The sequence below is a fragment of the Copadichromis virginalis genome, linkage group LG4, assembly GCF_057382275.1.
Source record: "Copadichromis virginalis isolate Kocher_CV1m ecotype Utaka linkage group LG4, C_Virginalis_male_GT1.1, whole genome shotgun sequence".
NCBI lineage: Eukaryota > Metazoa > Chordata > Actinopteri > Cichliformes > Cichlidae > Copadichromis > Copadichromis virginalis.
The window spans coordinates 17,762,751-17,788,202 of NC_140621.1; the positions used below are offsets into that span (position 1 = coordinate 17,762,751).

A 25,452-nucleotide genomic window follows, 5' to 3' on the forward strand; every position below is an offset into this window, starting at 1 on the left:
ACAATAACAGGACAGAACCTGCAGACCGAGGACACAGCTGTTTATTACTGTGTGAGATACCGCACAGTGATACAAACCACTGACAGACCTGCACAAATACTCAGACACCTGCAAAACAAAAATGATGGAAATGTAAAAATGAACAATGTCACGCTCACTTCATTGCACTACTGTTTATTACTGTGTGCGTGTTAGTGACACGGTGATCCAAAACACTCAAAGAGACCTGCACAAATACTCAGGAGTTTTAATACTCTCAGCAGTTCACTTAATAGAGAGCTACTGAGGACATAAATACATTTGATTATGTTTAACACACAGGTCAGGTGTCATGTGTCTGGCTGCTTATTCTTGCTCCCCGTGAATAACAAATTCACATTGTTGTACGCCTCGCATTTTTAAAGACACTTTTGACTTAGTGTGACAAACTATTTTTGCACACTCTCATCTAGAACATGAAGTCGGAAATCAAAAGTATGATTCTAAATGCAAATCATATCTGATCAATAGAAGTTCCTCTACAACAGCACCCTGTACTTGTAGTGTTTCTGGCCCCATTTTTTTTTTTAATTGCATATTTTGCCTGCTTCACTGATGACATCCAGGTGCCAATCAAACTGCTGTGGATGAAGACCAGTCTCCTCATTTTTAGTCAAAGATGTTTATGGTATAAGTGATAAAATCTGGGCATGACTCCTGCAAAAAGGACTGTAAAAAGTTATTCTTGCTGTTATCACTTCCTACCTGGATTATTGTACTTTAGTGTAGAACAATCATCTGTGTGTTATGTGGAGGCTGTGTGCAAGCGGGAAAAGGACAGACAGTCCTGCAGACAGTCGGAGACAAAAGGTGAACTTAAATACAGCTTTAATGCTGAACTCCAAAAAGTAGTGATGTGACGTTCTGTATCGAGGCTTCGAAGCTTGTGTCGAGTAATTGAGGGGGCGTTTCCGCGATGCGCGTATCGAGGCTTGCTTCATTTATGGGAGGAGCTGAAAATGATGACGTCCGAAGCCTCGCTGCCCGGCTGTACCACGTGACTGGTTCATGAAGTGGTTCGAACTTTGCCGCGAGCTATGACAGATATAAACCCCTCAGACTCCATTCAAAATGTGGGTGTTTGATGGAGAGTTGCGGTTAGTGAGAGTTTGGAGACAGTTTGGAGGTTTATGAGAGTGAGGAGAGAAAGTCAGGAGAGAATGGAGCCAGCTAAGAAGAGGAGGATGTCCTCCCCTGTGTGGGAACATTTTGATCTTATTCCTCCCAACAAGGTATGTAAATTTCTACACAAGATGTATTTTCATAATACTGATGGTGCAATACAATTTATGTTAAGCGGCTTTACTTTTGTACAAGGTGAAGTGTTTGCTATGTGCCAGGGAGCTGGGATATAACAACAACACCTCATCCATGCTTAGGCACTACAGAGCTTTGCATGAGAATAGGGGGAACACCGATTGTGGAGCAAGACCAGGTGAGCCATCAAATGTCATGATAATATAGCATGCTGTAATGTTACTAAATGATATAACAATATCACACAATGCAATAAGTTACGTGTGTGATATTTATATTTGTGCTTTATCTTTATTGTCTTTCCTCAGGAGAACAATCTCAAATAGATGAAGACCTGGTTAGCATGGTGATTGAGGACTCCCAGCCATTTAGCATTGTGGAGGACAAAGGATTTAAAAGATTTGTTAAATCATTAAATCCTAGCTATGTTCTCCCCACTAAAAAAGTCATAAAAGCAGTGAAAATTTAGTTTTTACAGAATAAAATGTGAACAGGCAGGACTGAGGCTCAAAGCCTGTAGCTATCCATACCTCAACGTTACAAAAGCACAACTACTGTCCACACCCCAACCCCACCTCACCTCACAGTAAAGGATCATTTCCATTTTAAGCATTTCCAAATAATCATTTTCCATACTGCCAGTATAAATATACACAGTATACTGCCATCACTACAATATACATGTTTTACACACTCCTTTAGTTGTTGACATTTACAGGCTGTGTGCGAAAGGCCACACTCTTCAAATTCATGCCAACTAATATTTTTACGTCCAGTAGGTGTCCTACTAGAGCAAATGAAGCTTCAAGAAGCTTTGCGCTGGGATGAACCAATTGGATGAAACGCTTCAGTGCTTCATGAAGCTTCATCTGCCCATCACTACCAAAAAGTAACAAAACTGAGACTCCAAAGTAAACTTATGCAGACAGAACACACAGCTAGACAATGGTAAATCACAGGGCTTAAATACACAGAGGGATCAATCAGGGAATGGGTAACAGGAGGGAAAAACAGCTGGGGCAAATCAGGCCTAACGAGACAAAGGAAGCAAAACCAGACACATTTACATGAGACACGGACTTTCAAAGTAAAACAGGAAACATAACACAGAGACGCGAACTTGACAAGGGGATATAGCTGACAGGGGAGACAGAGCAACTAGAGAACACAGAGACATAAACCATAAGACAGAACTCTAACAAAGAAACCAAAGACTAGAAATTATTAAAAAAAAAATATAATAAACTCAAAACCCGGCATCCTAACAGTGTACTGCCTGAAGTTCATTTTAAATGGGCTCGCACTTTTGTGTTTCTATTAGCTGTTTCACGTCATATCAAAAAACACATTAATTCTCTTTGGCATTTGGCATCATGGTAACATCCCTGATGCCAAATGACTGAGTTTTTAACTCGTATAATTTTCCAAGTATGATTCAGTAATTTCATTTTATTTTAAGTGTTTAGATTTTAGTGTTATTTTCCATGCGGCTAAATAGTTTAATGTACAAAACTTTCGTTAGCTCTGTTGCTCTCTTGCCAAACAGAGGAAGTATACTGTACTGTCTTCTATAGAAGTGCACAACAGACAGTGGGGTGGTGTTAATATTATGTCACTGTGGCATGAATAAGGCACGGCGGGACCACTGAGCAACGTTCAGAGCCAACTTTATTTGATTCACGTCAGACCACACACACCCCAACTCCTGAGTCCCCATGTTTTAACACGGTGGGCGTGATTGCGGATGCCGTGCAGGTGCGTCCGCACAGCACCGCAGACCACGCCCCACCACAGTCACTTTCATCAGAAAACATGTTTTCTGTAGCGCTATTACTGTTCCTATCAGCTGGATATGAGTAGATTTGTATTTGCTATGGGTATGAGCTTTTTTGCAATATAAGCTGATACAGTTTCACTAAAGATTTTATTTTTCAACAGGTGTGAAGTCTGAACAGCTGACACAGTCAGCCCCTTTGACTCTGCAGCCAGGTCAACGTCTCACCATCACTTGTCAGGTCTCTTATTCTGTTAGCAGCTGGTACACCAACCCGTTCTCACTATATTGTCACATAACTGCTGTCAACAACTGAAAAGAGAAAAAAAAAAAATCTGATCTCACCTTTATTACCCTGAATAAAAGTGTCGTTTTTAGCTTGTTTAAATGAACTTCAGCTCCAAAAATGGCTGCTTGGTTGATTCCATTGTAACGTTGCTTTTTTTCTTATAATAATAATAATAATAATAAAATAATGTGATTATTAAATTACAAGTTTACATAACTAAAATAATGAAAAGAAAAACAATAGCACAGTCCCAAGTTGTTGTATGACAATAACTGTTAAATATTTAGGTTCACTCAGCCCTTAGCCTTATGAACGATCACTGATCTCAGACATATGACTGTGCAGAATTGAGTCTGTTATTACAGAATGAAAAACATGACATTAAATGTATTTTGTTTTTGTTTTTTAGATATAACCAGATAAGATATAACTATTTGTTTTGTTTTATGCGCTGCAGTGCACTTTCATTAAGTGTCTTAAATGTGTCACTTATAATAAAAACCCAGAGAATGGAGTTGCTACATTAATCACTTGTTTCATCGATGTGGTCATTAACCACTTGCTTCATGAGTTAGGATGAGTCAGTGTCAAAGATTTACTAAAGAACAAATTCAGTGTTCAATTTGACTCTTCCAGCAACACAGTGACGTTAAAGGGACAAAATATGCACCCTGAAGACACTGTTATGTATTACTGTGCCAGAGAGCCTGCCATAGTAACATAAACCATCAGCAGACCTGAACAAAAACTCTTCAGTGTCTGAATAGTTGTAACATTAAGCCACCAGAGGAGGAGCCTTCAGACCAGTGATGCTTTTAAGACCAGTAACACAATCCAGTAACAGTAACACAAACCATCAGCAGACCTGAACAAACTCTCTGCAGCGTTTAAACTTTTGTAGCATGATGTCACCAGAGGAGGCACTCTCAGCTCATCTTTGCAGTAATGAGAAACCGGCTTTAACAGAAATCCTTGTTGTTATCTTATTTTTCCAAAGAGTCTAAACCAAACATGTTTGTTTCTCAGTTTGTTTTCAGGGAGTTTTTGAAATATAAGATATCACATATAGCATAAATATATAGTCCAACATTCATTTGTAGACTCAAACTTGCTGAATATGTTTCTTTTATAATAATCAGTTCTAAATAGAAACAAGAGAAGTAAAAAATTGTTAGTGATCCAAATGTGGCAAAAAAAATCTAGACTTATTATATTTATATTTATGGACTAAATATTTGTTAACAGCATTTTTTCTCATCTGCCTAAAACTTTTGCACAGTACTGTATATCAAATGTCCTCCATTATTTTTTCCAGATTAGCAGCTCCACCATTTTATCATTATGCACTTTTATCTCTATAATCCAAACCAAATGCTCTGAGATTTGTATTTTTTGGATCTGCATTCATCTTTTCTGTACTCTCTTCTATGATGATGAATGTAATCACTGATCCAGCAGGGATTGAGTATTGATGAAAACAAACTATTAAACCAATTAACTAAGTCAAAGAACTAGTTGTTGATTCAAACCCTTTACACAGGAGAACTGAAAACTGCTGAATTAATTTTAAAGACAGAATACTAAAGAGATTGCATCTGGGAAGACAATACTTTCTCTAAAACTGTGCCAAAAAATTATCAACTTGTGGTCAGACAGTAGCTCAGACAGACAAATGCAGGGAGTTTATAGATAGGCTGAGACTATGTGTTTCATTGGGACCTTTAACAAGTTGCGTCAGACTAAATTACTTTTTAGTGTTAGGACATTCTGTTGCAGTACAGTTAGATAAATCATCAGTGTTTGACCCTTACCCATGGCTGGACGTCAGGTGGAAGTTGGGTTTTTTCACATTTTTCTCACCTATGTTCTACAGTGGGGCAAAAAAGTATTTAGTCAGCCACCGATTGTGCAAGTTCCCCCACTTAAAATGATGACAGAGGTCAGTAATTTGCACCAGAGGTACACTTCAACTGTGAGGGACAGAATGTGAAAAAAAAATCCATGAATTCACATGGTAGGATTTGTAAAGAATTTATTCGTAAATTAGGGTGGAAAATAAGTATTTGGTCCCCTCAAACAAGGAAAATCTCTGGCTCTCACAGACCTGTAACGTCTTCTGTAAGAAGCTTTTCTGTCCCCCACTCGTTACCTGTATGAATGGCACCTGTTTGAACTCATCATCTGTATAAAAGACACCTGTCCACAGCCTCAAACAGTCAGACTCCAAACTCCGCCATGGCCAAGACCAAAGAGCTTTCGAAGGACACCAGGAAAAGTATTGTAGACCTGCACCAGACTGGGAAGAGTGAATCTACAATAGGCAAGCAGCTTGGTGTGAAAAAATCAACTGTGGGAGCAATCATCAGAAAATGGAAGACATACAAGACCACTGATAATCTCCCACGATCTGGGGCTCCACGCAAGATCTCATCCCGTGGGGTCAAAATGATCATGAGAACGGTGAGCAAAGATCCCAGAACCACACGGGGGGACCTGGTGAATGACCTGCAGAGAGCTGGGACCAAAGTAACAAAGGTCACCATCAGTAACACACTACAACGGCAGGGAATCAAATCCCGCAGTGCCAGACGTGTTCCGCTGCTGAAGCCAGTGCATGTCCAGGCCCGTCTGAAGTTTGCCAGAGAGCACATGGATGATACAGCAGAGGATTGGGAGAATGTCATGTGGTCAGATGAAACCAAAGTAGAACTTTTTGGTATAAACTCAACTCGTCGTGTTTGGAGGAAGAAGAATACTGAGTTGCATCCCAAGAACACCATACCTACTGTGAAGCATGGGGGTGGAAACATCATGCTATGGGGCTGTTTTTCTGCCAAGGGGACAGGACGACTGATCCGTGTTAAGGACAGAATGAATGGGGCCATGTATCGTGAGATTTTGAGCCAAAACCTCCTTCCATCAGTGAGAACTTTGAAGATGAAACGAGGCTGGGTCTTCCAACATGACAATGATCCAAAACACACCGCCCGGGCAACAAAGGAGTGGCTCCGTAAGAAGCATTTGAAAGTCCTGGAGTGGCCTAGCCAGTCTCCAGACCTCAACCCCATAGAAAATCTGTGGCGGGAGTTGAAAGTCCGTGTTGCTCGGCGACAGCCCCAAAACATCACTGCTCTCGAGAAGATCTGCATGGAGGAATGGGCCAAAATACCAGCTACTGTGTGTGCAAACCTGGTAAAGACCTATAGTAAACGTTTGACCTCTGTTATTGCCAACAAAGGTTATGTTACAAAGTATTGAGTTGTATTTTTGTTATTGACCAAATACTTATTTGCCACCCTGATTTACGAATAAATTCTTTACAAATCCTACCATGTGAATTCATGGATTTTTTTTTCACATTCTGTCTCCCACAGTTGAAGTGTACCTCTGGTGCAAATTACTGACCTCTGTCATCATTTTAGGTGGGGGAACTTGCACAATCGGTGGCTGACTAAATACTTTTTTGCCCCACTGTATATTCTTCTGTTTCAATGTCTGGGCATGGTGAAGCTAATCCTGTGACACAGAGACATAGTTTTCCATGTACATCTTTCATAATCTTATAGTGCTGTTACTCCAGCCATTATTTCAAATACATTGATAATTTGTATGTCAGTAATTATGACACTGATGAAACTTTTCTTTCACTTAAAATATTGCAAAATTAACTGCCTCAATTAGCTTGGAGTGCAAGGTTTCACATTTCTAAATGCAAAGAAAAAGTAAAATAATCAAATGAATGACCATAATGTTAATTTCTGTGTCCACAGATATATACTGTATTGATCACATCCAAGCAGATTTAAGGATTGTGCAGCCTGGACAGTCTTTGACGATGGCCTGATCACAGACCTGCTCAAATGCGCATTTCAGAAACACAACTACAAAAACGCCGCATATGTGAATAAATATAGTACGAGCACGTGAGTCTCTGTCTGTGTGCGTGTGTGCACGTGAGTGTGTGTGTGTGTGTGCGTCGTAACAGTTAAAGCACTGTGTGTATGTCTCTATGTATGTGACTTCCTGCCGATCATAAAGTCATCTCCCCTCACCCAAGCTACACCAAATTCCTCTACAAAACATACAAAACATATTACAAGCACTGAGATCTCCTCTCTGCATCCACTGGGCCTCTTGTTGTCTTACTTTTACAGCTAAGCTTTTGGAGGGTCTCCTGCAAACCTACTTCTAAGTTATGACAATTTTGAGCTTTTATTACATTTCAGGGACAAAGCTAACAGACTTCTCCTCTTTTTCCTATCTGTTCCATACAGTCCTAGCATCCCCCAACTGCAGCTTCCTGTCTCCTTTTATGACAGGCAGACCCCCAGTGTCAATAAACTCCTCTCCCTCTACACAATTACACAAACTCTCAGGCCTACAGCTAAACCAAACTAAAACACACAGACATTCACAAATCCTTTCCTACTACTCTGATCTACAGCTGGACCCTCTCATCTAAGCAAATTTAGCACATTGTATTTTAATTATGTTTTATTTTACTCACAAAATGTATATGTAAATTACTATTACAGTTTTTCTCAAATGCTAAAACACATGTCACAAACGTTACCACCAGGTCCCCCAATGTCCAAACACAACACCCTTCTCTAAAGCTACATAAACACAACCACACCTTCCCACTGCAAAACTCAAACTCCCACACCAAGAGAGCAGCTCGAAGCTGTCAAAACTGTAAACACTATACACAGCATTACACACTACAGCAAAACAATTGAAAACACAATGCTCAATTTGTGAGAAGGTTCTTTGGTTCATAACTGCCAATGCATATTTTTATAGACTGTACAGTAACGGATCGTCATAGAACTAGAAATAGATTAGGCATTTAGATTTGTGAGTTCCACATGAAGACTATAAATCTATAAAAACATCCTGCATGTACGTACACTACTGTAACACAACTCAATGCAAAAACAGAATCTATCGCACACAACAGTACTCTCGGAAACATGATCAGGGTGTGAAGTCTTTTTTATTGTCTACACGGTCATTTTACAGTATTACACACAGTCACTGTGCGGCATCATGTCGCCGAGCTGCATTGGGCCACATCACCTCATCCACATCACAGGCTATATTGTCCCTTGCTAGGCACCGCGGGAAAAACGCCCTGGAATGGCGAATCCATCCCCGGAAGGCCTCCACTGGGATGTCAGCACAGGCCAGCTCCATTGCCCGTTCTTGTGTATGGCTGTCTGTCATACACCTTCCATCTCCATGATGAGAAGAACTCCTCTATAGGGTTCAGGAAAGGGGAGTAGGGTGGCAGACAGACGTTTAAAAAGTGGTCACTGTTGGTGGTGAACCACTCTCTGATTTGGTGTGTTTTGTGGAAGCGGACGTTGTCCCAAATGATCACATACATGTGATGTGCTAGCCTAGGATGGTGTTGTTGACGGTCCAGAAGGATGTCTTTTAGCTCCTCTAGGAAGGTGAGGAGACGTTGGGTGTTGTAAGACCCAAGGACAGCATGCCGGTGGACAAGCCCCTCCGTACCCATAGCTGCACAAAGAGTAATATTACCCCCCCGTTGGCCAGGAACCTCAGTGATGGCTCTTTGGCCAATGATGTTACGGCCTCTTCGCCTTCGTTTCTGGAGGTTGAAGCCAGCCTCATCCAGGAAGAGGTACTCATGGGGTCTGGCCATCGCGTCCAACTGCATTATCCTCTGTGAACATGGAAAAGCGTACAGGTGTTCAGAACGGTCAATCAGGTAGCACAGTATTGTCCAGAAGTAATGTAGGCCACTAAGCAACACAGTATGTCCACTAACTGTACTGTGGACATGGATGTATACGTACTTGCACATACTCGTAACGTTGTCCTATGTGTCGCGCAGCGTTGCGCTCAAAGGGAACCCTGTAGACCTGTTTCATCCTCATCTGTTGGCGCCGGAGAACTCGGTCTATTGTGGACACGCTGACAGCATCAATGTTCTCAAAGTTTACATTATCTGCAATGACTTTGTCTCTGATCTCTCGGAGTCTAATGCAGTTGTTCTCACGGACCATATCTGCAATGAGGGTTTCTTGTGCCGCTGTGAATATGGCAACCCTCCCACCTCTATGTGGCATTCTTTCAGCTCTAAAGAAAGAAACATGTGTTGTCAATTGACTGATTTATATGTAAAACTACATGTAAAGTAACAGACCACTTTCACAGGCCTGTAAAACTGTAGTGTGACAAAGAAAGCAATAGCGTACTATACCTGTTGTGTTGTCTAAATGCCTTGATAATGGTGGCCACGGTGGACCTACTCAGGTTTGGATGTACTCTTCGTCCCGCTTCAGCCATTGTCATGCCATGGACAATGACATGATCAATTACTGTTGCTCGCATATCATCTGTTATGATGGTGCGAGGTTGTCTTCTTCTCCCACCTGGACCTTCTCCTCTCTCTTGTTGGCCTCCTTCTCTTCCTCCTCTACTCCGAACTCCTCTTCTTCTTAGGCCTTCACCTCTTCCTCCTCTGATCTCAACCCCTCTTCCTCTTTGGCCTGCAGCTCTTCTCCTTCCGCACGCTCGAATGCCTTCATCCATTGTGATTGTTTGGCATCTTCACCAAACTATGCTTTCATAGGTGGGGTCACATCATTAGCAACAGGTGTCTTCAATTTTGAGTCATTGTGTGTAGTGACCAGAGATGGGCAGTAACGCGTTACTTGTAACGCGTTACTGTAATCTGATTACTTTTTTCAAGTAATGAGTAAAGTAAGGGATTACTATTGCAAAATCAGTAATTAGATTACCGTTACTTTCCCGTAGGAACGCTGCGTTACTGCGTTACTAAAACCGTGATTTTTTTTGCGAGAATGTCTCATGACAGTGACGTAAGCAAGTGCGACGTTGGTGACAGCAGCTGTGTGCAGATCAACAATGGATAATATATCGAGTGCGGGAGAGAGTATGAGCGTGCAGCGTTTAAAGTGTGGAAGTACTGACCTTACTTTGAGTTTGATTCCATAAAAAGTGACAAAAACATTAGCGTCCATCGTGCGTGGGAAGAAAACTTATTTTTACAGCGAAAAAAACCCCTAAACTTCCGAGCAAGCACCGAGTAGCTACGACGTGATGGGAAACTCACAGAGACACTCGCGCGGATTTTTCAACTGACCGCAGCACACCTGCACCAGGGTAACCCTCCGCCTACCCTGCTCCTGCTTTACAGGTGAAAATAGAGCAAAAGGACCGCTGAGTCTTTGACTTTATTTATTTTCTGCTGTGTTTTACTTGCATCTGTTTGAAAGAGTGAGTGAAAACACAAAAAATATTTTATTTTATGTGCTGGAATGTGTAGAAAATAGGTTTAAATGTTAAACTAATTTATTCAAGTCAGAGAATGTTGCATATAATTAAATGTTTTGCTTGATGCATAAAGTTAAAAGATTAAAACTGATAAAACAAGTTAAAAAAAGAGACTTTTCCATTTGATTACATTTTGTATGATGGATTATGTAGAAAAAGTAGAATTGGGCTGAAAGATCTATCACTTTATCACCTCTGCAGGTTGTAAATCGTGTTTTTAAAAAGTAACTAAGTAACTAAGTAACTAAGTAATTAATTACTTTTGAAAATAAGTAATCAGTAAAGTAACGGGATTACTTTTTTGGGGGAGTAATCAGTAATTAGTTACTGATGACTTTTTTCAAGTAACTTGACCAACACTGGTAGTGACTGACGCCAGGTGTGTTCCCTGTTTTCACAGATTGGTGACTGTGGCAAGCATTTTGCATCACATGGGCTTTCATTTGAGAATATGAGCAGAGTTGTTTTGCAACATGTGTTTTAGCAAGGAAAAATGTGTTTAGATTTATGAGTACAGAGGGTTGTGTTTTGTGAATTGTGTCTTCATGTGACATGTGTTTATGGTAGTGGAATATGGTGGCTACATTTAGTAAATGTGTTTAGACTACTGGTCATTTGGGTTACAGGATTGGCTTTTGTGTTTTAACATTTGAGAAAAACTGTAATTTATTGATTGATTGAGAATACTTCATTTCTTGTTTTTTGTGTTTCTTGTTTTTGTTTTTCTATTGTGGACTGCTGTCCCCCACAATAGAGTTCAGAATTTTATGGACAATCATGTTTATTATTACATTTTTTACAGCATCTGTGTCCAGAGAGCGCGTGGAGGTCCGACCTCCCTTCTATGGAAGTAGCTGTAAGTAATCTGGGCGCTACAGCTTTAAGCAGCTGTGCGCGCTCCCGCCGACAGCAATCACTTTCTGCCCGACGATCACTTTTTGGCACAACACCTGGAGCTAAGGGGGCAAAACAGTCGCATGAGTGCTGCTGTTTGACTGAAAAAGAATAAAGTAGTTGTGGTAAGCCAATCACATGACCACTTTAAGATGACAAAGCAACAAGGTGATATATACCAGTGTTTAAATTGTGTTGATAGGCAACGTAAAACCAGAGTCATGATAAACAATATATACGCGGCGTTTTCTCCTCAATAGTTTTGTCACGTTTACTGTCTAAGGACAGCGCTAGCATGCACTCTCTGCTTATGAGCAAAAAAAACAAAACAAAACAACAACAACAAAAAAAAAAACCAGCCCTTTCGTGTTGGTGGAAAAATGCACAATGTCGACCAATCAAAAATGGCAACATAACATTTGGTTGTTTAGGAAGAGGGGGATATTTTAGGAGTGATGGCGAGAGAGAGAGAGAGACAGAGAGAGAGAGAGAGAGAGAGACAGCAGAAAAAGAGAGAGAGCGAGTTTTGAGATGTGAGAGATTTGTGACGTTTAGCGTGTTTGGAGTGTGTAGTTAATGTGTTGTCTTGTGTAGTGTTGTGGATAGTTTTGTGTTGCGTGTCAGAACAATGAGCTGCTGTCTCCAGGTAGAAAACAGAATTGATACACCTGCTGCTGTCAGACCTGCAGGTATCAGGCTGTGATGTTCTCCTTTATAGTGGACAGAAATTATTTTTTGGAGTGGCACAAATAATTTGTGTGACATCTTATTGAATGCCGAACAGCTGATTGTTGTGTAAATAGTCTGAAATGGTCATAAAAAGGGGGGTAAAAGGTAAATGACTGCAAATAACTTTGTTTGCAAAACTTGTGTATATGACTTTAAAATTGACAATTTATATTTGCATTTAAAGTTATTAAATATGATTCATTAAACATGTTTGTGGTTGTTACAATAAAAAATACAACTTTTTCTACTCAGATTTTATGTTTTTTGTCTGATTTTAGATCAATTGTGTTAATACAGTATATCAAAATGAAAACATAACTGTAAATTCAGACAGGTGAGGTTGTGCCGAAAACAATGATACCAAACAAGGCAAAGTAAATAGTTTTTAAAGGTGAAATGTAGACATCAAATCAAAAGTAGTTAAAAATGGCCAATTATACAGTGGATCAGAGGGTTAAACTTATTTTTTGACTAATGCAATAGTTACTTTTCAAATAATTAATTACTTTTAGAATCTTGTAACTCGGTTACTAATTCAGTTACTTTCTTGAAGAAGTAACTAGTAACTATAATTAATTACTTTTTCAAAGTAACTTGCCCAACACTGGTGCTTTAAATGTTTGATTCTATGCAAACTTTTTGACTTCCTGTTTTTCATGTATAAAAACAAGACATCTGACTGGAGTGGAGTTCGCAGAACTTCAAGTTGACAAACAGAGATGTTTTCTGTAGCACTTTTACTGCTCTTGGCAGCTGAATGTGAGTCTGTTTGAGGCTATCATAGTCAGCAGTTGTTCTTATTTTAAATTTGTCACAAAACATTTTGTTTTTTTTACAGGTGTGAAGTGTGAACAGCTGACACAGCCAGCCTCTATGTTAGTGCAGCCTGGTCAGCATCTGACCATCACCTGTCAGGTCTCTTATTCTCTTAGCAGCTACTACACAGCTTGGATCAGACAGCCTGCAGGAAAAGCACTGGAGTGGATGAGTGACGATGAAACTGTCAAAGATTCACTGAAGAACAAGTTCAGCGTTGAATTAGACTCTTCCAGCAACACAGTGACCTTAAAAGGACAAAATTTGCAGCCTGAAGACACAGCTGTGTATTACTGTGCCAGAAGGAGAGCCACAGTAACACAACCCATCAGCAGACCTGAACAAAAGCCTTTCAGAGTTTAAGCCGCTGTACCACGACACCACCACAGGAGGAGCCCTCAGACCACTGAAGTTTGCATTGGCAGTTCACACTTAAAAAGATGAGCTGCACAGTTTGCACTGATAAAGTGAATGCCATTAGTATTTAATGATACTCAAAAGAAATGTATAAAAATGTGTCAGTTTGAATTATATTAAGTCCTTAGGTAGTTCAGCTGTTAACACAGCAGCCATGGTTAGAAAAAAATCTGATCTGCAGTAAACACATCAACAATACTTAGATTAGTGAAGAACAATGAAATGCAAATACAAAGTCCCTTTATTCAAACGGACATCAAGAACTTCCCCAAAATCAAAGTAAAGCATGATGCAACTGCATCATTGAGCGGAAGAGCTCACTGCTCTTCAGCTTCAAGATCAACTGTGCTCTTTTATATCTCTGATGTTGCTGCTAACAGCTGGATCCTGTGAGAGAATGCTGGATTCACACTAAACACAGTGGCAATGCTAGACAATAAAATGGGTAATGACTATAATGTTGATTTCTGTTTCGACAGGCATGTACAGTACTGACCTCATCCAACCAGACTCAAGCATTGTGGAGTATGCACAGTCTTTGACCATCACATGTCAGGTCTCTGGTTATTCTTTAACTAGCTATGCAACAGCTTGGATCAAACAGCATGAAACAAAGCAAATGGAGTGGATTCTCATGATATGGGCTGGTGGGAGCACTGACAAAAATGATGCATTAAAAAACAAGTTCAGTGTTAGCAGAGACACTTCTGCTCAAACAGTGACAATAACAGGACAGAATGTGCAGCCTGAGGACACAGCTGTTTATTATTTGATTGATTGATAGATGAGATATAAGTTGCTTAAAAAAATCCTCTCAAAATGGTCAGGTACAAGTGTGGATTGAAAATGCAGCCAGTGTCCAAATGAAAACTATGAACAGAAATCCTTAAGAAGTATTGCTCAACGCCACTTTACAAAATGACAAGAAAGACTGATTACTTTAAAGCAAGATATGAAGAAGTGGTGACACAAGACCTCTGTAAAAAAACCAAAAAAAAAAACAAAAGCAAATTAAAGTTATATTTTTCTCTGCTTTTCTTTCCTGGTAAAACAGTTCTAATGCTTGTTTTTCTGTCAGGTAAGCAGTCTCTTTCCATCAATGGTTGTTTGTGATCACTTTAACTGATCACTGTGGATACCTTTGACAATGAAATGTTTGAAATGCTGTTTGCTGTTGTCACTGAGGATGATAAACCAGCATTGAACTGAGTGGGAATAATAGATGTAAGCACTCTCTCTTTTTTTCATGCACGTGTACTTTAAGTTGCTGTTTTTCTGACAACTTTTTACTTTTACTTCCTACATTTTTAAACAAATATCTGTACCTTCTACTCCTTACATTTTCACACAGGCTTATAACTTTTGGTTTAACACATTTGAGGCGAGAAATTTGTTTCACGTCACTGCAAGCTGTAACAGTCACAATGGTGTGGTTTCTCTTTCAGACAACTTAAGGGTTAGTGATGTCACTAATATACGCCACTGCCCTCTGTGGAGTATGAGAGCAATGTGCTTGCACGTGAGTGAATGGACAGAAACACAGACCTTATAACTTTTACCCCTCTAACAATTTGCAATGTTACGGGTTGTAAGACACTGTGCTTCATGTATGATAAGCAGCAGCCGTTCAACCGGGCCTTTAAGGTTGATGAAGAGAGCATGCATTAAAGGACAAACACTGGAATTCCCAGTACCAGTGAGTTTTGACTGTGCTGTTGAGTGTTTCTACCTCTCCTCTCAACCACTGAGTACAACCAGTGTTGGGGAGTAACGGAATACATGTATCCGAATACAGTTACTCATATTTAAAATACAAAATATGAGTAACTGTATTTCATTACAGTTACCGTTTAAATCGGTGGTAATCCGAATACAGTTACTTTGTTGAAATAAATAGAATACACGGCGGTCATTTCCTGTTTCATATGTTAGGCTATCCCCTCTCTATGCCTTCTCCAATTTTGGTGATTAACCACACTCGGGCGCAGGTTTAGTAAAGTTGGATCAGCATGTAGTCATATATCGCATGGCTGAGAGCAGCCGGCCTGGGTTCGAGTACAACTCGCGGCCCTTCTTCAAAGGTTTTTTTTTTTTTTTCCATCTGGGATTAATACAGTTTCTCTGATTCTGATTGCTGGAAACCCACACTAAACACGTCATAAGAGGCTCTAATGTAAGCGTCCTGTTAATGTTGGTGACGTCAATTACACAGTGGACTCAGAGCCAGCAGTGCACGGGCAGGAATGCATTACCGACACCACTTCATAAGAAGAATGGGATGGGCGGAACTTCAGTATCTTCGATGTACTTTTGTTGTGTGATTTTTTTTTCTTTTTTTTTTTTTTGGCCTGTCCCGTTTGGCTCTTTTGCCATCAGAATTGTTGTCTAAAGGCAAAGAAAGATGCCCAACGGATTTACTTTACCAAACTGACCATCCCAGCCTTGCCGTAATGGTCCATTTGATTCACCTTTTATTGTTTATTTTATTTTCACTTACTGAATACGGGACAGACTTGACTGGGGGAAAGAAGGGGAGAAAGAAAGAGGGAAAGAGAAACAGCTGAGAAGAGGGACGGGGGAGAAGGGCAAAAGACAAAAACCAACAGAACGGGCAGAGAAAAAAAATGCATATATCAATCACCTGTATCACCTGCTGAGAAAGAAAAAAGAAAGCAAGCAGAAGAGAACAAGAGTAATAGAATAAACAACATCACAATGATATATGGGAATATGACAGTAAATACTAAATGTTAAACATTATTGTGCAGCACATAAGATCAACAGAACACAGTGTGCTTTGAGGTAGGAGCCAAAAAGGGTGTAGTTTGTGGGTGTGATCACCCGTGTGTACACCTGTGAGCATGGACGCGCTTGTTTTTTGTTTTTTAAAAGGTTCCTTCATGTAATAATCTGCTAGAGGGTGTGGGGGGGCCACAGCCCCGTCCTCCAGGGCATGAAGCAGGTGTGGATGAGATCAAAACTCCAGACATCCAGAGGCCCCCAGAACACAAGAGACCAAGGAAGACCAACAGAGGGGCAGCTGCGCCACTGTCCCGGAAAGAGCTGAGGAGAGTCCCAGATGAGGGCTCACTCAGCAGCCGCGGAGCAGAAGCCAGGGGGAGTTGCAGTGATGCGCCCGTGAGCTCCGCCGGCAGCCAGCTGCGCCTGAGTGACCGAGCCCCAGGCCGAGAGGCCGGGGGCACCCCACCTCCGAAGTGGCCCGAGCGAGCCCCAGGCTCCAGGCCCCGATAAGCGGCCGCCAAGGAGTGAGCCGGTGTGTACCTGGACGCCCATCCCCGGACACAAAGAACCACCAACGCACCGATGTCTGAGGGGGTCCGCCACTGGCAGGGGAAGTGGTGGTAGGGGGAGATAGGCCTCCAAACCTTGGAGGGCCTGAGATGTCCCCAGAGAGGTGGCGCCTGACACCCAACCTGACATATAGACACAGACATACAGGCACACACAAATACAAACATCCATTTCCACCCTCATGCTCTCATATGCACTTACTCCACACTCAACCAACGTGGAGACAGACATAAAGAGACGTTGTACACACGATCACACTCCCCAAGCGTACTCTACAAACCGGGTCTAGGTGCCCCCGCCCCTGGAGGGGGGAACTGCACCCAGACCCAGGTGGTGTTTCCCTTTTCCCTGCGGTGGGGGGAGGCAGACCGCCCCGACTCCGCAGCAGCAGGAAGGCTCCACACTCCAGACCGCAGTCGGACGGCCAACTCCTCCTCCTAGTCCTAGCCCCCCTGCTCCAGCAGGTCGCAGAGAATGGGGGTGAGAGAAGACTCCAAACCTCCCTCCACCCGCTCATTGTAATGTTGATGCATGTGTGTTCTAAGGTGCATTTAAAACCCAGGAGGGCTTGGAGCTACCTCCCAGAGAGCAGCAGGTAAGCGCATGGTCCCTCCTGCTAGCCCTCAATGTCTACGTGTATTTAAAATTGAGAGGTGGACAACGATGCCAGGGGTGGGGTGTACACCCTGATGGTACTTTGGACTCCGTGTATCGTGCCCACCCCCAAGATCCTATATGTATGTGTAATGAGAGTGTGAGTAATGTGAATGTCTAAGTTGTGGGATAAAATTGAGGCAGAGGCAGCCAGAAGGGGACAGGGGGGGGGGGGGGGTAGCCTCCTCTGCACCCTGGTGACATACCCCTACTCCAAGGCCCTGCATGTGTGGGTGGTTGTGGTGGAGCGGGAAGAGGGAGGCAGCTGGAGATGGGGAGGGAAGGAAGGGAGGGGCAAGTGACCCCTCCCTGGGGCCAGCTCCCCCGCTGACCCCAGTAGGCACCCCCATACTCTGCGACCCGCCAGGGAAAGGGGGCCCAGGCCCATCCAGACCGGGCCCAGTGCAGCAGCGCCGCCCGGCCCCACAGAGCCCGGGACAGTCCACCCAACCCCACCACAGAGAAAACTGCACCCACCCCACCATCCACTCATCTTCCAGACTACATAAGACAATAAACACCCAGGCTGAGATCTTCCTCCACCTCTCCTGTATCTCCCCCTCCTGCAGAGGGAGCTCCTGAGGAGAGGAAAGCTCCTGCAAGATGTGACAATCTCCCCCACCAGTTGAAGAGCCCCCCAGGTGGCTCGACGCACCGGCAGCACCCTGCTCCAGGGCTGGGCCCCCATGCACCCACCCGCCCACAACCCCGGCAACACACCAACCAGGACCCAAGCCCCCGAGGCCCGGTCCGGGTCCCAGCCCAGAGACGGAGCGCCCCCAGAACCTCACGCCCATCCCGGACCCACCCAGGGGCAGCCAGGCTACCAGGTCAGTAACCCACGTCCGTCAGCACAGACCCTCCACTAGCCCCGCTGCACGCAGCCGCGAGGAAACAGTCACCTGAGAGCCAACAGAGCCCCTAACCGGACATGACCGCTACCCCGGGTTGAGCCCCCCAAGGAAGATGCCTCCGGGGAACCCCCCGACGCCCTAAGCCTGTCCCTACCCCCACACCAATCACAACAGTGAAGGCGGGACCAAACTATGACCCCCCACCCCCACTAGGTGATGGAGCTGATCAAAGGAGCCCAGAGCAATTGATCTGATGTGGTGGCAGAGGCTGTATCAAGACTAATGTAATCTAATAGATAATTTCTATATTGGTTAGAATTAAGATTATTTTTATTTTTCCAGTTCATGAGGACTGTTTTCTTGGCTATGCATAGGGCAGTGATTTTTATTACTATTGATGAAGGCTACAACCTACGTTACAAAGCCTTCAAACATCAAACTGATTTGAGCCTAAACAGTAACAAATTAAAGGCAATCGTGTTCGTGTATTAATCACGTGGGGGATGTGGCATAAGAAGAGATAAAAGAGTTGTTGTTTTTTCGGGGCAACACTAAAACGAGTGCAGATGTCTGCTAAAAACAAGAAGCAAGAGGAGCATAAAGGGAGTAATGTTTTTTTGGCAGACAATTTCAAATGCAAGGTTTCTATCAGCTAAACAAACATCAGCAAACACAAAAACTGTGTCTACAGTTTGTTGCAAAGTGTTTCGCTAGCTAAAGGTCCAGCTGCTGTATTTCACAGGGAGAGAAAAGAAAGAGAGCTAACCTTACTCAGAGATGAAGAAAGATAAGAAGGACAGGGCAGCAGAGGAGAGACTGCTCAGTGGGATTAGATTAATAAAGAGCAGTAGTCACCCTCTACAATGTAGGCCACAGAAAACAGAACTATTTTTCTTTATGTTCCTTCTTTTTCTCTGATCATTTTCTACTTAAGTGATTTAAGCCGAGCACATTTATTAGAAATTGAAATTAAAAAGAAGTTTCAGGGTTCAGTTAGCTTTGGACACATATTAGCTGGTAGAAACATCCTGCAAAGAGCTACATTCTTACTCTTACTCTGTGTGTGTGTGTGTGTGTGTGTGTGCGTGTGTGTGTGTGTGTGTGTGTGTGTGTGTGTGTGTGTGCGTGCGTGCGTGTGTGTGTGTGTGTGTGTGTGTGTGTAAGTGTGTGTGTAAGTGTGTGTGTGTGTGTGTGTGTCAACATTGCGTGCAGCAGCAACCACAGCCTCCCAGACACTGTTCAGAGAGGTGTACTGTTTTCCCTCCTTGTAAATCTCACATTTGATGATGGACCACAGGTTCTCAATGGGGTTCAGATCAGGTGAACAAGGTGGCCATGTCATTAGTTTTTCTTCTTTTATACCCTTTCTTGCCAGCCACGCTGTGGAGTACTTGGACGCGTGTGATGGAGCATTGTCCTGCATGAAAATCATGTTTTTCTTGAAGGCTGCAGACTTCTTCCTGTACCACTGCTTGAAGAAGGTGTCTTCCAGAAACTGGCAGTAGGACTGGGAGTTGAGCTTGACTCCATCCTCAACCCGAAAAGGCCCCACAAGCTCATCTTTGATGATACCAGCCCAAACCAGTACTCCACCTCCACCTTGCTGGCGTCTGAGTCGGACTGGAGCTCTCTGCCCTTTACCAATCCAGCCACGGGCCCATCCATCTGGCCCATCAAGACTCACTCTCATTTCATCAGTCCATAAAACCTTAGAAAAATCAGTCTTGAGATATTTCTTGGCCCGGTCTTGACGTTTCAGCTTGTGTGTCTTGTTCAGTGGTGGTCGTCTTTCAGCCTTTCTCCAGTGATGTTGCAGCTCTGAAATATGGCCAAACTGGTGGCAAGTGGCATCTTGGCAGCTGCACACTTGATTTTTCTCAGTTCATGGGCAGTTATTTTGCGCCTTGGTTTTTCCACACGCTTCTTGCGACCCTGTTGACTATTTTGAATGAAACGCTTGATTGTTCGATGATCACGCTTCAGAAGCTTTGCAATTTTGAGACTGCTGCATCCCTCTGCAACATATCTCACTATTTTTGACTTTTCTGAGCCTGTCAAGTCCTTCTTTTGACCCATTTTGCCAAAGGAAAGGACGTTGCCTAATAATTATGCACACCTGATATAGGGTGTTGATGTCATTAGACCACACCCCTTCTCATTACAGAGTTGCACATCACCTAATATGCTTAACTGGTAGTAGGCTTTCGAGCCTATACAGCTTGGAGTAAGACAACATGCATGAAGAGGATGATGTGGACAAAATACTCATTTGCCTAATAATTCTGCACTCCCTGTAGTTGCTGAGGATTTCTGATGGTCTGTGAGGTAACGTGCACAGTAATAAACAGCTGTGTCCTCGGGCTGCAGATTCTGTCCTGTTATTGTCACTGTTTGAGCAGAAGTGTCTCTGCTGATGCTGAACTTGTTTTTTAAAGCATCGTTGTTGGCAATGCTCCCATCAGACCACATGCAATTAATCCAATCCATTTATTTTTCTTCACACTGCTTGATCCATCCTGTCGCATAGCTAGTCAACTAATACCTAGAGACCTAAACATACAGGTGATGGTCAAAGTCTGCCCAGGCTGCACATCCCTTGAATCTAGCTGGATGAGATCAATACAGTACAACCCTGTGGAAACAGATATCAACATTATTACTCATTTGATTAATCAGCATTTCTCAGTCAGATCCTATCAGTCTCATTTGTTAGGTTTGCCTGACAGAAAAATTTGAATGCAATTTTTTTTACTTTTCTTTTTCTAGTTAGAGAGGGATTCAAATCTTTTTTTTAAAAAAAATAACGTAACCAATCCCTCCATCCCTCAATTCAGTCATCCATTTTTTTCTGCTCATCTGGGGTCAGGTGTCATTGGCAGCAGCCAATCAGTAGAGAAGCCCAGACCTCCCTCTCCCCAGCCTCATCTAGCCTATGTGAGGGAACACCGAGGTGTTCCTAGGCCAGCCGAGAGATTTAATGATCCTATGGTCTGTCCCAGGGGGCTCCTTCTAATGGGACATGCCTGGAACATCTCACCCAGGAGGCAGTTTCATCAGATGCCCACACCACCTCAATTGGTTCCTTTCAATATGGAGGAGTAGAAGCTCTAGTCTGAGCCCCTTTCAAATGACTGAACTCCTCACCCTATCTCTAAGGGAGAGTCCAGCCATTCTTCAAACGAAACTAATTTCTGCTGCTTGTATCCACGAGCTTATTCTTTCAATCACTAATTTGTGACCAAAGGTGTTCAACAGTGGGTGTTTTATTATGTTACAGTTTTATTATATTTTACAAGTCCTGAAAGTCAGACTGCGAGTTTGAACCTGTGAATAAAAGGTCTAGAGAATCCAACAGATTCACAGTCAGTAAATCCTCTTGTCTAAGTAAAACAGACACCTGAAAAAGGACTGTAGAGGGTTACTAATGTGACAATATCACATAGGACAGTGACTACATGTAAAACATTTTGCTGGCTAATATTACTGTCAAAGTATCACTGAGAGAAATATGCATATTTTAGAACAGAGACATTACAGTTGCTGCTCCCATCAGACCACTAGAGGGCAGGTGCTGTCAAATATCTTCTTTTCGAAAAGGGCAAGATCAGCAGAGTTGTGGTTCATCGTGTAAACTTCAGTTAAAAAAGTTAAGAGGATAAAGTGATTAACTTTACTTTTCTATGCTTCTGAGACTTTGCAATTAACTCAATGTTCATTTTATGGGATATTTATTAGCTATTCATGTTAAATCTTTATTTTCATTTTCTCACAAATACAAACATTTTAAAAATAAGAAAGACTAAACAACAGTTTAAGTCTCAATCCTTTATTTGGATACATCAATATAGGCAGTCCTACCCATTCTACCAACTAGTACCTTTAGCATTGCTGCTATTCTTCAAGTCCAAAAGTGCAAATTGTTTGTATGTTTTTGTCATTTCAAAAAACTACATTTGGTTTTCAGAGGAGGAAGCAAAACTGAACTTTGGATGCTGCTTATACACCATCAACTAAACTCTGTGCCTGTTTTTAGCTGTTCTGGAAAAGATCCTTACTTCACTGGAGTCAGAATCAGTGATGTGTTAGTACGGAAATAAATATTTATTTTATTTTTTGTTAAGACAGTTTCTCATAATTCAGTTCTTTGTCTATATTGAAAAAAATAATAAATTCAGCGGCAGTGAAAATGTTATTTAAAATGCTCTGTATCATACTGTATACAGTTTATATGGAAATAAATACAAATTTGATTTGACATGTTTGTAAAATAAATTTAAAACAAAACAGGACTTCAGGTTTATTAAGCTGATAACTGCTGTCAGTCAGAGGCTAAACACTGACAGACCTGCACAAATACTCAGCAACAGTCAAAAATGTTTAGTTTGAACCTGTAAATAATTTATTATTAAGTCTTTAAAGAAAAACAATAAAACAAAACAAAACAAAAAACACTTTACTATGCAGTCTGGTCAAAATTATATTTAAATTTAATTTATTTAAAAATATGCAAATGAAAAAAGTTACTGAAAAGGGAGTGGTGCTTCTGTGTTTCACTGAGAGGACCAATGAGCTCACATCATTTCAGCTTCAGCATCAATCATGTTCACTCTGATACTGCTGCTGGCTGCTGGATCCTGTGAGGAGCATTTAGTGGATTCACTCTAATAAACACTGAATAGTCAGATAAATGATGGCAATAATGTTGATTTCTGTCTCCACAGGTGTGTACAGTATTGATCTCACCCAACCAGACTCAAGGATCGTGCAGCCTGGACAGTCTTTGACCATCACCTGTCAGGTCTCTGGTTATTCTGTAACTAGCTATGGAACAGCTTGGGTCAGACAGCGTGAAGGAAACCCACTGGAATGGATTAACACTATTTGGAGTGGTGGGGGCACTGACAACAATAATGCTTTAAAAAACAAGTTCAGCATCAGCAGAGACACTTCTGCTCAAACAGTGACGATAACAGGACAGAATCTGCAGCCTGAGGACACAGCTGTTTATTACTGTGCACGTCACCGCACAGTGATAAAAACCACTGACAGACCTGAACAAATACTCAGCAAGCAGAGACACACAACTACACACAATGGGAAAATAATAAAATAGAAATACAATAGTAACTGTGTATTATTAAAGATTTTCCCAGTCAGTGTTCGTGCTAAGAAGGTTTCTGCTTGGGTTCACTTGTAAATGTTCATTCTGATTTAAATAGTCTTTCTCCAGAGACAATCAATGGCATGTGTCAAATGTGGTTTTACTTATGAGCCCACAGAAAACTCTGGACTGTGATGAAAAAAGTTTCTTTTCAAGGCCATCTCTTCCAGATTTACTATTTGTCAAGCAGTATTTGCCTAAACACTAAAACACTGGTAAATCGCTCCTGACTACTGACTGTAGTAAAAGCAGATGGTACTCTCACTGATTGCTAAGTCATTTCGAGGCAGGTTTATAGACATGTCGTCTCAAGACATGACACCAGATAGCAACTGTTTTTTACAGACAATAAGACTGTTTGAATGCTGTGTTCAAAACTCACAGTGAATTTGTTAGGATATTTTACATAATGCAGTAATCATTTTAAATGACACAATCCTAAACTAATAATTGCATGGTAATGTTTTATTGCTTTATGAAGCTCCACTAACCCCTTATGCAGTTTCCTTAAATTTCCACATGAAATATTAAAAAATTCAAAACTATAAAGGCACAATGAACATATTTTGTCCCTAAAGATTTTATAATATCATGTATTTCTGTCCCCATCAAAAGTAAAAGTAAATATAGAGAATTTAAGAAGAGATTACATTAGAGCTTTCGAACTAAAAGCTGGCTTTTAGAGATTACTTTCTTTTTGTTTTTGTTCTGATCATCAGTGGTGATTTGATTGGTTTCGATTTAGTCAGATTTCGACAAAACAGTCAGAACATTGGAGGAGCTGACATTTATTAAATCTTCCTTATTTAGACCTTTTCATTGAGTTAAAAAAACACATAACAAACAAAAAAAAAATAAAGTAAGTAATCATGAATTTTCTGGTGGATATATATATTTTTTTAACATTTTGTTACAAAAATGTATCATAAGTCATTTCTTGGTCTATATTCATAATAAAATAATATATTTAGTGGCATTGGAAAAAAAAATTATATTCATTTCAGTTTCCATGAAAATAAAAAATATAACATAATAAACAGAATGGTTTATTATGCTAATTATCTACATGGTCGCACTACAATAAACCCAGCCTCTGTCATTTAAATAAAAACACTTTGCCATACAGTCTTGTCAAAAAGAAAATATAATATTATATGTAAATATAATTTATTTAAAAATATGCAAATAAAAAAGTGGTGAAAAGAGGATTACTGATTCTGTTTCACTAAGAGGACAAATGAGCTCACACCATTTCAGCTTCAGCATCAATCATGTTCGCTCTGATACTGCTGCTGGCTGCTGGATCCTGTGAGGAACTTGGATTTAATCTAATAAACACATTAGAAACACTGAATATTCATATAAATGATGGTGATAATGTTGATTTCTGTCTCCACAGGTGTGTACAGTATTGATCTCATCCAACCAGATTCAAGGGTTTTGCAGCCTGGACAGCCTTTGACCATCATCTGTCAGGTCTCTGGTTATTCTTTGAGTGATAGCAGCTATGGAACATGTTGGGTCAGACAGCGTGATGGAAAGCAAATGGACTGGATTAACTGCATGTGGTATAATGGGAACACTGCTAACAATGACGCTTTAAAGAACAAGTTCAGTGTGAGCAGAGACACTTCTGCTCAAACGGTGACAATAACAGGACAGCATCTGCAGCCTGAGGACACAGCTGTTTATTACTGTGCACGTTACCTCACAGTGATACAAACCACTGACAGACCTGCACAAATACTCAACAACAAGCAACACACAACCACACATAAGTAATAAATGTAAAAATGCAGGTGTCATGAAAACTCTCTCATATATGCACATTTATTTGCAAAAGTACATCCAAGGTTTTGTTTATGATTTATGATCCTGATCATGTACTTTTAATGTGTTTGAGCAGATTTACCAAGAAATGAAAAAC

General features: G+C 41.4%; 2 protein-coding genes across 2 annotated transcripts in view; one reads left to right on the forward strand and one right to left on the reverse strand.

Annotated features, from left to right (window-relative positions):
* The window catches only part of LOC146711186 (immunoglobulin gamma-1 heavy chain-like), a 162,833-nt gene that overhangs the window by 25,235 nt on the left and 112,146 nt on the right, over positions 1 to 25,452 (forward strand). The window lies entirely within an intron of this gene.
* LOC146711187 (uncharacterized) lies at positions 8,536 to 9,962 on the reverse strand. Its single transcript, XM_085455309.1, has 3 exons — positions 9,592 to 9,962; positions 9,185 to 9,467; positions 8,536 to 9,051 (listed from the first exon to the last, which is right to left on the reverse strand). The coding sequence occupies exons 1-3, from the start codon at positions 9,921 to 9,923 to the stop codon at positions 8,536 to 8,538; spliced, it is 1,131 nt and encodes a 376-aa protein (XP_085311435.1). The 5' UTR covers positions 9,924 to 9,962.

Coding starts and splice junctions, on each gene's coding strand:
- LOC146711187 (XM_085455309.1), bottom strand. CDS start 9,923: ATGGATGAAGGCATTCGAGCGTGCGGAAGGAGAAGAGCTGCAGGCCAA. Junction 9,468..9,591: donor GCATTTAGACAACACAACAG/GTATAGTACGCT, acceptor TTCTTTCTTTAG/AGCTGAAAGAATGCCACATA. Junction 9,052..9,184: donor AACGTTACGAGTATGTGCAA/GTACGTATACAT, acceptor CCATGTTCACAG/AGGATAATGCAGTTGGACGC.